The sequence below is a fragment of the Achroia grisella genome, unplaced genomic scaffold (genome assembly GCF_030625045.1).
Source record: "Achroia grisella isolate CSIRO2021 unplaced genomic scaffold, CSIRO_AGI_Agris_v1 utg509, whole genome shotgun sequence".
In the NCBI taxonomy this organism is placed as follows: domain Eukaryota; kingdom Metazoa; phylum Arthropoda; class Insecta; order Lepidoptera; family Pyralidae; genus Achroia; species Achroia grisella.
The window spans coordinates 1,572,627-1,585,259 of record NW_026712902.1 but is presented as its reverse complement, the minus strand read 5'-3'; the positions used below and the strand labels follow the sequence as shown (position 1 = coordinate 1,585,259).

General features: G+C 37.1%; 1 protein-coding gene across 1 annotated transcript in view; it reads right to left on the bottom strand.

The window, feature by feature from the left end:
* Positions 1-3,074: 3,074 nt before the first annotated feature.
* Positions 3,075-12,633, bottom strand: part of LOC131846244 (protein winged eye) — a 142,081-nt gene continuing 132,522 nt past the window's right edge. Inside the window, exons 9-14 of the mRNA XM_059195500.1 lie at positions 7,449-9,940; positions 6,952-7,174; positions 6,034-6,710; positions 5,265-5,462; positions 4,756-4,917; positions 3,075-3,398 (exon numbers count right to left, since the gene is read on the bottom strand). Of these exons, the coding sequence (XP_059051483.1) occupies positions 3,168-3,398; positions 4,756-4,917; positions 5,265-5,462; positions 6,034-6,710; positions 6,952-7,174; positions 7,449-9,940 (3,983 nt within the window). The 3' untranslated portion in view covers positions 3,075-3,167. The remainder of the gene's footprint in view (positions 3,399-4,755; positions 4,918-5,264; positions 5,463-6,033; positions 6,711-6,951; positions 7,175-7,448; positions 9,941-12,633) is intronic.

Here is a 12,633-nt window from a genome sequence, read left to right as displayed (position 1 = left end):
AATTTTACTGATCTTAGTTATAACGTTTGAACGCAACAGTCACTACTCTTCAGAATGGGCACTGGTATCAACCAGTGCCCATTCTGACATATACACAGAGTGTATATGAGTATAACATATATACAGAGTGAAAACTTTGATAAGTTTTCACTCTGTATATATGTTATACTCTGTGGCGGAATACAGTTGTGAAAACACGATTCTTATAAGAAATCGTTAAGATACAGATTCCTATATAGAAAAAAATATATATTTTTATTTCCAGCGATATTCCTTAGAGAAAAAACCCTCTATCCTGAGATAAAAACCATCGCTCCTAAGAATATCCTACAATTCTTGTCCCTTACGGGTCTAGGTAGAGAACTTTAAAAGGGCGAGCACAATAGATCTATGCAGGTCGCAGTGTTACAGATTTTAACACCTGACAATAGCCCAAAACCCTCAATAAAAAATATTAAAAAAAAAAGTATTTCTATCTAAAATTCGCTCAATGACGAAAGTTTATAATAAAAGATATTAAGTAATAATAGTAGTAGGTATTCCTACAATAAAAAAAAATAGGGAAAAAAACTATTATAGTTACTAGATATTCAATTGAGTTTCCTGCCAGTTCTCAATCTCAAATCTATATACTGAACTGGACGGTAGAGAGAAAAAAAAAATAGAAAATTTCACGTTCATAAGGGGCTAAAATGTCCTACGTGAAATGATTTTAGAATTTGAATTTAGAATTCACTGGATTTTGCCTCGTTTAAACACGTTCCGTTACACGCAAATAAGTGTGTTGTAAGCTTATTGAATTCACCATATTAGTATACATACACTGGGCCGAGCCATTCTCGTTCAACAAGTTTGTACTTACAATATAATAACTTTGCATCAGATATTTTCACTTTTAAAAATAAAAGTCACTTTAAGACGATACAAAAATACCACATCCTCATTTTCGTACATTTTTATTTTTCACAATATAATATTTTTGTCTTTATAATTTTATACTTCCAATATGTGTACTAGATTATAAATTGGAAAGTGAAAGGTACACTTAGAACTAAGGCCTATTAAATAAACAATAACCTAATAATAACAAAGTACGATGCACGCAAAACATTATTACAATAGATGGCCTGTATAGTCTAAGAGCCCGTCACCATTTGGGTAATGGTCTTTCTATAACGCTACAAATTATAATAGTAATAACTACATTTGTATAATATCCCGTCCAATTCAAACGGTGATCGAAATTACAACCTGAGCTGAGGATCGATACCTTAGCGGTGCCCTCAGACTAAAGTCGTAACCATCAGACGGGAGTTGGCCTTCAGCCGCCCCATAAGTCCTTCCTTTGGTTTGGAGTGCCATCTGCACTCTCCCCTATCGTCCGGTGAAGCTGTAAAGGCCAGCAGCGGCCAACAGTTTTAGATTAATTCGAAAAAAAAAAATTTTAGGGTCACAAAAGGGTCACTAAGTACGATTACAACAAACAAAAAGGGGAAAGTATATATATGCTGGGTATATAGTACTAGTGTATATATAATAAAATCTCAGGATAACTTATACATGATAGAAATATGTACATAGACAACACCCAGACTGACACAAACAATCTTACTCATGGATATAAATGTTAGTACATCGAGGAATCGAACCCTCGTCCATCGGAAGTAAAGCGGTGTGTTAAACCGCTAGACCACCGAGGCCGTCAAATCGTACTAAAATGACAAGCTTTCAGTGACAAGTTTTTCTTTAAATTTTGAATATAAAAAATATGTACCAATGACCTGCAGGTTTGATGCCTGCCAGGTGATAATAATCGTACTTAGCATGCTATAATTAATTATTAAAATAATTTATACCCTTACAGTGAGAACGTTATCCCAAATGCTCTCAAGCTCTTGGATTAAATTCTGTAATTCGGCCACACATATAAAGAAACATAATAAACTTACTAGAAATACAAAAAGTAAATTACAAACTACGTCCCACCGTGTCAACATTAACGACAATAAGGCTGAATTTCCATCTTTTCTTATAAACACCATTGGCCACTTCGTACAAAACCTACCTACTTTCCTACCCTTGGTCGACCTAGCTACCTCCCTGTCCTTTCAGTACCTTCTCGATATGAGTGATAAGGATAAAAAACAGGGCTCCGATCATACCCTGTAGAAACTATACGAGTAAAAAGTAAATAGCAAAATTTAATAAAAATAAATGGCAACATTTTAGACAAAGCAGATTACCGAACCTAAAATCGTTACGAAAGAGTACAGTAAACAGGTAAACTTATATACTGACTACATTTCAATCTATTTACAGACTTAACTACAGACAAATAAGGTATAGTATTAAGCATCTAGCACCATTTAGATATAAAGTATACTTCAACATAAAATTATCAACCAAAAATAATATAAAATCAGTGAAAAACAATATAATATAACAAACAGCTCCAAGAACTTTACGCGAAATAAGATACTCTATGCAAATGTCCACCCTAACGAGAGGGCAACACTGGATAATTTTGAATAAAGTAACGGACTAGTTGAGACAGTATTGCAATTCGAAGATAATAGACATTTATATCAAGACAACTAGGTATACATAAAAATCTAGGAGATATAATAATATACATTGGGATACGACTACCTATAATACACTGAGATTACAGCGCTATACGTATAAAAAATAAATCACATATCACCGATCTCTTGACCGCACATAGTCTATCGTCCGTAACTCGTAACCAGCCATCGTACACAAACTCGGCCCGTGCAAATCGAGAAACCCAACATTCCAAGCTGTATACCACTAAAATAACGTAACAAGGGTAACTTTATCGTACGGAAATAGTCGCCTCTAAGGACGGGTAAGTGAAAAATTGCCACAAATTGAGCCTCAAAAATCTACATTGTACTTTAAAGACCTGTATAGATGAATCTCGAAGCTACGCTGAATATTCCAGAAGTTTAAAATACACAAATCGCAAAGGAATCTACTGAAACACACTCTAACATCGAGATATTAAAATCGTGTACTCAACTTAACTACGTTACTGATAAATTCATGAAACATTTCATTTTGACGAACACCATGGCCGTTTGGTTTGGACTGTAAAAGAAAATTGTCATCATTTTAGCAGCGATTGTACCAGGACATCATAACAGTTAGGGAGTTTTGCTGGCGAAAGGTATATCGGGTTCGAGGCGTAGAGTTTGCGGCGTGGGGTCGTAGTGTCCGGCCAGGTAGTACACGTCGTTGTTGTCATAAACAGTGCTGTATTTGACCGGGTCGTCGCCCATGCGCTCCTTGTACTGCGCGAGCGGCAACACTTCGCATTTATGTGAGATTGTTTGGACGTCATTCTCATCAGTATGTGGGGATTCAAACAGGCCTCCCTGGAAAAAACAAGTTGAAGAATTATTTTAATTTTTTTTAATATTACAAAAATTCACAATCCTTAATAATAAAATAGAAATAGAAATAATCTTTATTCAAATAAACTCATTACAAGCACTTTTGAATAGTCATATTTTGATTCTACCACTCATTCGGAATGCAGATTCATCACAAGAATGAGCAAGAAACTCGTGTGTTGCTCTTTTTAATAGATGTTTTTTTTATATAAATAATTACAGTGTAACAAGTAAGAGGCATGCGATAATCAACATAGAAATCGCTACGCACTCATTATTAGTGTAATCAGATAATATTGTCAGTGCTATGTATTTAAAAATTTTCAAAACAAAAACATTATCGTTAACGAATTCTTCAATTTTATAGTAAGCTTTTTTGCAAAGGAACTGTTTTATTTGACATTTAAATCTTTTTTCTGGCAGATTTATAACAGACTCTGGTATTTTATTGTAAAACCTTACGCAATTGCCATAAAACGAATTACTAACTTTAGCCAAACGACATTTAGGTAAAATCAGTTTGTTATTGTTACGTAAGCTTTTATTAGTGCAATCACTAACTCTTTTGAAACTGTCTATATTCTAAATTGTGAAGTAAACACAACCTAAAGGGCATGCCCTTTAGGTTGTGTTTACTTTTAGCCTAGTTTTTTTTCTGAAAAGTCGAAATATTACTTTGACCTAATCAATTATGACCAAGATGTGATATATGTGCAGAACCGTTTCAGAGAGACAGATTGTATGTTATTTGCTTACCTACAGTTTTACCTATTACAGCCGCCTAGCTGATTTAGTAAGCGTTTCGATTTAAAGATATGTCAGTAAAATTACAGTATTGTACAAGGTCATGATAGCTTAGTACTTCGAAATGGCAAAATATGATAGGTACCACGGGCGTTACGTGATAAGGTGATGTCCATAGCTGTTCTTGTATAGGCGGCGGTTGCCAGTTACCATCAGGTGGAACGTAAGCTGTTTGCAACTTCCAGTTAATTATTTTTATACTACGATAGTGGCAAACAAGCATACGGCCCATCTGATGGTAAACTGTTCCCGTAGCCTGGATGCCAGAAACACAACGCGACAACGGTGTCACGTGCGGGCTGCCGACTTTTAAGAAACCCTAATATTTCTAAAAACCCTATGCTGTTGTCTCCCAAGAAAACCTTGGCAGGTAGTTCATTCCACAATCTAAGTGTCACAGGAGAAACCGTACAGTCTGAGACCACTGAGCTCTTAGCGTGTGGGGATGAATTTCCTGTCGATGGCGAGAGATGCGATGGTAAAAGATTAATTAAAGATATAAAATGTCAATGTTAGACAATAATTAGATACTAACCGGATAATGCAACGGTTCAGGACAGCCGATGGTCTCCTCAGGGTGGTAGAACCACTTGACTCGTACGGCCATAGCGCCACGTGCCTCCCATAACGCTACTATCCGCCCAATATATGGTCGGTCCGGCCGACCAGTCGACAAAAATACTGCTGCATCTCCCACCTGCAAATTAAGAATTATGTACGGTTAAAACTCATGTATGTACAATATTACATTATATTTTGCATTAATTCCTATACAGATATAATTTTAAATTATTTTTTACTTGTTTTGTGCAAATAAGTATAATGACAGTAACTATACTCTTTCTGGTATTTATAAAATGCCATGAAAAAGGTGGATGGATTGTGTTAAAGATGATATGAGTAAAAAAAGAGTATGCTCAGATTTGAAGGCCGATAGAGATCAGTGGAAGAGAATGACATACTGTGCCGACCCCGATTAATGGGATAGGAAAGGCAATGATGATGAATTGATGAACTAAGACATCATAAAAACAAGAGACTTACATGTAGAGTCTCCTCTCCGCGTTGTATCGCGCGGTAAAACAGCTTGCGGTGGCGAGGCCGCGCCGTGCGGCGGTACGCGGCGCCCAGCCAGCGCCAGAGAGCCCCGCCGGGCAGGAAGGCCGCCATCTTGCTGACTCCACCACCACCGCCCGCGCCGCCATCCGATGACGTTGATGACACGGTGCGACGCTTTGTTTTCTATAAAGAAAATACAATTTGTAACTTAATTTCTTTAATATATTTATGTAGAACAAGTGGATGGATGGGAAGGGAGAGGACGCCCTAAAAAGATTGATTGTGTGAAAAGGAGAGTATGCTCAGATATGACAGCCGATAGAGATCACATACTGTGCCGACCACAAATAATGGGATAAAGGCAAGGCAATGATGATAATGGCAAAATTAAAACTTCAAAAAATAAAATTAAGCACAAAATGGGGTCTTATCACTAAGGACATATTGGTATTAGACTAAAATAAAAAAAAATACATAGTGTAAAAAAGTTACATGTCTCTTTTTGGGTGTACTACTTTTTGTTATTTTAATAACCATTTCGAAGACTGATACTAAGAGCAAATTTATAAAAGGCTATAAAAATATAAACCATGTTATAAAAAAATTTAGAAATTTCATGAAATTTTCAAACTCAACCACGAATAAAATACCCAAAAACTGCTATACAGGAACCAGAGGCATCAGTACATTAAATAAATTTATGTATCTACAAAATACATTACACGAAATATTTAAAAAAATATTGATTTATTACCTTCTTCCCATCAAAGTTTGATGTCGATGGAGTTTCTTCCTCCAAACCTATCCCACTGTCTTTCAGATTATCTTTAGATTCGCCGTCTTTCTTTAATGCAATATTTCCCAAATTGCTGAAATCTAAAATTGCATTCTTTACCAATGCTTTCTTGGACAGCACTGCCTTTTTAATAACAGTCTTCATTTTATCATTCGGAGATTTCTCAACAGCTATCAACGTCGATAATCTATCGTTGGAATCAACGGAATCTTCATTTGATTTGTTTGAGTCTATGTAATCAGATGACGATTTATGCCTTTGATGATCATCACCTGATGAACTCGACTGCTCCTTGCAGCTTGAATGATGTCTCTTCCTGTGTTTTCTGTGATGTTTCTTATGATGTCTTCGATGTTTGCAGTGTTCTTCGCAACATTTGTGTTTCTTCTTTCTTTTCTTAATATAATCTGAATTCGGATCTTCTTCGCTGGAATGACGTTTCAATTTCTCTTTGCGGTGTTTCTTTAACTTCTTTCGATCTCTATGTCTGTCTTCACTCTCTTTTTCTTTCTGTGCCGCATCAGTTGTGGATGGCTTTGTTTCAGTACTAGTAGAAGCGCCTGCTTTTTTATCTTCTGTACTGACACTGGTATTTCGTCTTCGTTTTCCAAGAGTAAATAGAGGATTTTCATATTCTGTAATCATAAACAATAAGTATATTTTAATTTATATTAAGTCAAAACCTGAAAGAAATTGTTATCACCAAAATTAACTGAAAAAAAAACCCATAACAATAAATAATACATATTATTTCATGAAAAATGTCAAGCATATAGACAATAAGAAATGGAAAAGATACAACTACCGGGGTAAGTGAAAAGAAACGATCTATACGGTACCTGTACCTGGTGATAATATAATATATGTAATACTTACCGACTACTGGGTAATTGGGCTCCAAAAATCTTATATCTTCAATGGCTATTCTACCAGAGTCGCCATCATCAAATTCTACAGCCACAAATTTATCATCGTGTGGATCTGGAGATGACACGGCTACAGTGCCAGGGTACAGACAACGATACTGCTGCGACCAGTATGCACACACTCTTGTACCAGACGGTAATTCTGACACTGATACTGGATTAACTTCCAAAATCTGAAATTACAAGAACATAAATACATACAATATATTTTATTTTTAAAATACCCTCAAAAACCTGCACGTAATATTTGAAGCTGTCCCACTCATATGTAATAAATAATTTTAATATAATTTTAACTACAAAGAAGAGTCTTGTTCCGCATAATTGTAATAGACAATGCACAATTATCGTAAGTAAAGCCATTGCATTCAAATCAATTTAAAATCGCTATAATCTGATCAAAACTATTTTGTTTTATATTAATGATTCTAAATTAAGTATACTTACAGCATCCCTTAAAGTCTCTTCTCTAGATAATATATGAGGTTTGTTGCCTCGCTCTCCATCTAAAGTAATAGCGTATACATCTGGAGCCTGCACTGCGCTCAGCTTTCCAGCATAGAATAAGCCTCCCATGGCTGTTAGTACCCGAGGTGAAGAGTCCAGTTTGTCTTCTGTCAAAGTACACTTCGAGATTGTTTGTTGAGCTGGTTGTGGTGTGGGCTCTTTTACTGCGTCATTAGTCCGATCTTTGGGCTTTACACTCTTTCGCCTCTTCTTTGCACGACGCCTTTCCTTATCACTTTCACTTGATCCACTCGCCCTCCGAATAGAAAATTCAAGTTCAGGTAAATCATCTCTCGAATGTTTCCGCACTAACCGATCTACTTTTTCTCGGTTCTTTTGGCGCACCTCATTTAAACTCTCCATAGAAGAACTAGCAGATCTATTAAGGCCCCATTCGGTTTCTTCCTCCTCTGAATGCATTTTCAAAATTGGTTCTGCTTTCAATTTCGGACGCACCTTACTGGTACGATTAGTGCTTTCTTCTCGTGATGGTTCTCCTCTCGAACACAATATACCGCCTTTAAGTTTGCCTTTAGCTAACAAATAGCCAACGAGACTGCTCTTTGATTTCGGTTTCTTGGCCACAATGGTTTCAGTAGAATCTGGACTGGAAACTTTACGCGGTCTCCCAACTTTACGCTTTTTTGAAGAACCTCTATCTGAATCTGGAGATAGCGCAGGAGTAGACGGCGTAGAAGGTGTTGATAGTGCAGGTAATGGCGGAGTTAAAGCTTTTAACTGGGCTCTCGTCTCATCATATTTACGCTGCAAGTCTTGGATCCGTTCCCGCATATCTTTTTCCATTGCATTGACAAGAGCATGAGCCGAAGGGATATTTGATGTATGCATACAGTTCAGTGCTCCACAAGAACATGCAGTAACTCGCCGCAAACTGGCTTCCAACACACCACCGCTACTCCTCGCATCATCTTGTTCTTTTTCACGTTTGTGGCGCCGAATTTTTTCCAATTTATGTCTAAATCTCTCTTCTCTATCGCGGCTTCTTTTTCTTCTTCTTTCACTTGAAGAGTCGCCATCCTTTTGCCTGTGTCTTTCTTTTTTAGACGATTCAGCTGACATTTCTCTATCAGTGGGACTGAGCAAAGGTTCGCTTTTAATAAACGACTGGGAAGACATAGGCAAAGATGTTGGAGGCTTTTCCACTACTTCCTCCATAAATCTCTGTTCCGCTAATGCACATAATAAACCCAATCCATCAAGAGAAGGTTTGGCTCTCTCACTAGTACTTGGTTCAACTGTTGGGAAGTCAAATCTTCTACTGGATTCAGCTTCTGCAGTACGAGGTGGAGATTTTGGTGAAGACTTTATCATTATGTTTAGCTTTGAAGTACTCCTCGTGTCAACTGTTAAAGGCATTGCTGTATCCAAAATCGGCATACTGTTACCAGGTGTAGTTCTTTCAAATTGTTCTATGCTATTTGAAAGAAGTTCCAGTCCACTAACGTCTACCAATGGTCGCGTTGTTTGCGGTTGTGGTATTGCATGGGACATTGGCGATGTACTTGCAGTATCGATCACTAAATCATGAGACCCACCGCTACTGGAGTTATCTGCAAGTGCTTCATCTCTTTCTATTGCATCTATAGCTTTTTCTACAGCACCAACCATAGCCGAAGTTGCAAGACCTTCTGAAGACGATTCTTCAGCACTATCAATAGGTGGAGCCTGCAATAATGCTGTCGTACTTTGTACCATAGTAGATTCCTCTGGAAAATGAGCAACACCAACACACGCGACATCTCTTTCATCCTCGTCTGCGTGATTTGGTGAGTCATCTTCGTCGTCAATATGATCTGTTTGGTTAGAGGCATCTTTATGGGCTGGCGCCTCGGGAACTTCTGGCGGTGGAGTTGGTGGTGCAGCCGGAGATGTTGCCTGACTTCTGCATGCTTGTTCCGAGTAATCCGGTTGATAATATAGATGTGTTGTTGTAAGAATCGGTTGTTGCACTGGTTCTGGGGCAAATTGGGGTTGCGGTTTCTCCTGTGGCGGTTCTGGTTCTATTTTTATTAGGGCGTGAGGAGTTAGAAGAGGTTGAATTATTTTTCTTTTATCAGCTGTATGAGTCGGATGTGGTTGAGGGGCAGGCGCGGGTGCTAGAGTTACTAATCTGGTTGAATGCGTATGGGTGTGCTGCAAGGTTGCGGTTGAGGCGAGGAGGTCGCCGGGCAACAGTTGCAGATGAGAGGGGTGCGGTGCTGGGGGTAAGAGGAGTGGGGCGGACGGGTAGGGAACACCGCCCCAGACTACGGTGTGAGGTAGATCCGGCGGAGCTGGTAGCAGAAGCAAAGTGCCGGTGGTGGGCTCGCGGACCAGCTGATAGCCGCCGACAGACGAGACCCCACCGCCGACAGGGCCCACGCCGCCGACTCCCATGCCACCCACCATCATGCTCTCCATGGACATTTGAGCTGGAATATGAAATACATGTTATATTACTAATCGCGTTCTTTTTTGACTATTGAAATTTATTCTTTGTCAAATTCATTTTTTTTATATAGATACTGTTTAAGATACTGTTTCAAATGCAATCAAGTGTAACACCAAGAAAAGGATAAGTTTTGTAAACGGTTCCTATATTGCAAATAATCGTAAGATACAAAATAAGAAAACGCAAAAGTTTTCAAACACACTCAACGGCTGTTAAATACGGACGTATATCGTACGACGTTTTTCAACACACTTGCGATGAAACAGAATAAAAATCATGATATTATACTTTGTTCATGTTCTGTTGCTTTCCCGCTGTTTTACTTAACTTTTTTAAATCAGCGCACTGCCTAATATCTATTATAATTAAGATGAGAAAATAGCAAATAGTGCTGTTATGGAATATAACTTCACTATTTGCGTAGAACGGACGCGTGTGCTATGCAGCTTTGTGTATCCGGTGAAATTTGATCTCGTTTATGAGCAAGTGTGTTGAAAAAATATTAATAATCATTATGGGGCATAGTTACCTATATACCTCAAGGTAATACAATTATGGTCAGTAAGACATACTAAATATTCTACTATCCTATACTATCAACTGATAACTACACGAACGAATTCGCGGGCACATCTAGTCTGTAATATACATCGTCTAAACTGACAATATAGTATTGTTACCCTGCAACGATCATCATTATTCGATGGAAGACTCGATCTGATCGTAATCATGATCATGAGAGAACTTCAGTCATCAATGACCACTAATTCCATGAATAAACATTACTAGGACAGCATAAATAATAAGTGTTAGATAGCTAAGCACACCATCAGTATGCTACGCTTGCATATCCGGTGGTTTGTCGGAATGTTAAGTTGTGTTGTGACTAAAATTTAAATTCTATTGTATTCTGTGATACGTTCCAACTGGTTTAAATTTCTTTGACGCTACGTCGTTGTGTGGTCTACCTCCTGATATTTATGTATCCTTAATTAAATGCGGACATTAATGTTTCACAATTAATTAATTAATTAAATTCTTCTGTACGTGTGGTTGTGACCTAACTCCTCCTAAACAGCTAGGCTGATTTCGATGAAATTTTTGTGTATATTTCAATTTTTTAATGAATTTTTAATGGTTTAAAAACACAATTGGATCCGGAAGGTGGCGCTGCCTTTCCGTGTAGGACTATATCTGCCGCGTCTGTTAGTAACTACCTATATACTAAGTAGCAAGAAAAGAAAGAAAGAAATATCTATCTAATACAGAAGAAAGTCTGTAAAATTACGACTGAAAATATATACGATGGTAGATGGTAAATCTATGCTAAGCATTAAACATCTTACATTAACAGGCCTCTTCACTGAATCTATATATATATAAATGAATTGCTGTTCGTTAGTGTCGCTAAAACTCGAGAACGGCTGAACCGATTTGGCTAATTTTAGTCTTAGTCTTGATATATTCGTGGAAGTCCAGGGAAGGTTTAAACGGTGATAAAATATGAAGAAACTGCATGGAGAATAGTAAAATTCAATTTAATTTCCCATATAAACTGTCAAACACGGTGCGTTCAGAAATTTATTGCGTAACTAAACTTCAAAATTCCTTTATTACTGAGGTGTAACGGAGTTCGCAGGGTCAGCTAGTATTTAAATAATTATCTACGATTATTATAACACTCGTGTCTACACAAAGAAAGAACATTTAAAAGACCAATTACACACAGAGTACGCACGAAATCTACCGAAACGCCCCAAAAGTTATCAGTCCGTAAATAAACATACTGTATACAACAATTTACTTACGTACATGGAAACTCGATAATTATTCCCCACTAAATTGACTTAATGATTCTAATCGACATACATATTGATTACTTCCGATATTCGATTCACGTCTCTATTGTGAAAAAGAAATAGAGATGCACGCGTCATATGCGTGTGATAAGGACAGAATGCGTAATTATTTCTATAAAATTATAATAGTGAGGTACATTGATCGATAAAATTTTATTGTGACGAGAATACAAATTATTATTATTGATTAATAAAAAAATGTTTTAATAAAAAACATTGTTAAGTTTCAAAATGTTTTGAAACAATGTTTTATAATGTTAGTGTTATCTACCTAGGTTACTTCTGAATACTGCGACACGCAATTCTCAAGAATGATCATGTATTAGGAGTAGCACATGCGTCACAATGGACCTATTTTAGTAAGGTGCACGGTGTGTGTCTGTAGATGCGGTTACTGTTTACCATTTAAATTGATCGTTTGTATGTAAGTTCAATATATAGTTTTAAAAAAGTAAATAAAAAATAGTAATTAATATTGTTTAAAGTATTATATTTGATCAGAAAGTATGCACAAAGGGTTTTAAATGACTAACTGTATGTGATCCCTCTGGCTTGATATACCCTTTCCGTTACACCCTGTATAATAACTATGAGGTAGTGCGTTTGGCCTACCCATCTAGTTAACAACATGTCTAACCTATATTCTATTATACTATTACTCTGTAGAAAATGCGAATATTTCCAATGACCCACCTATAATTCTATTGTCTGGGGCATAATCATGGTTCTAAAGTAATATAACTCAGTTAAAATAGGTCGTTGTGCTACTCGTGTACAGACCTGTGTTTGTCCTAAAACTCCGAAATGAGATTAA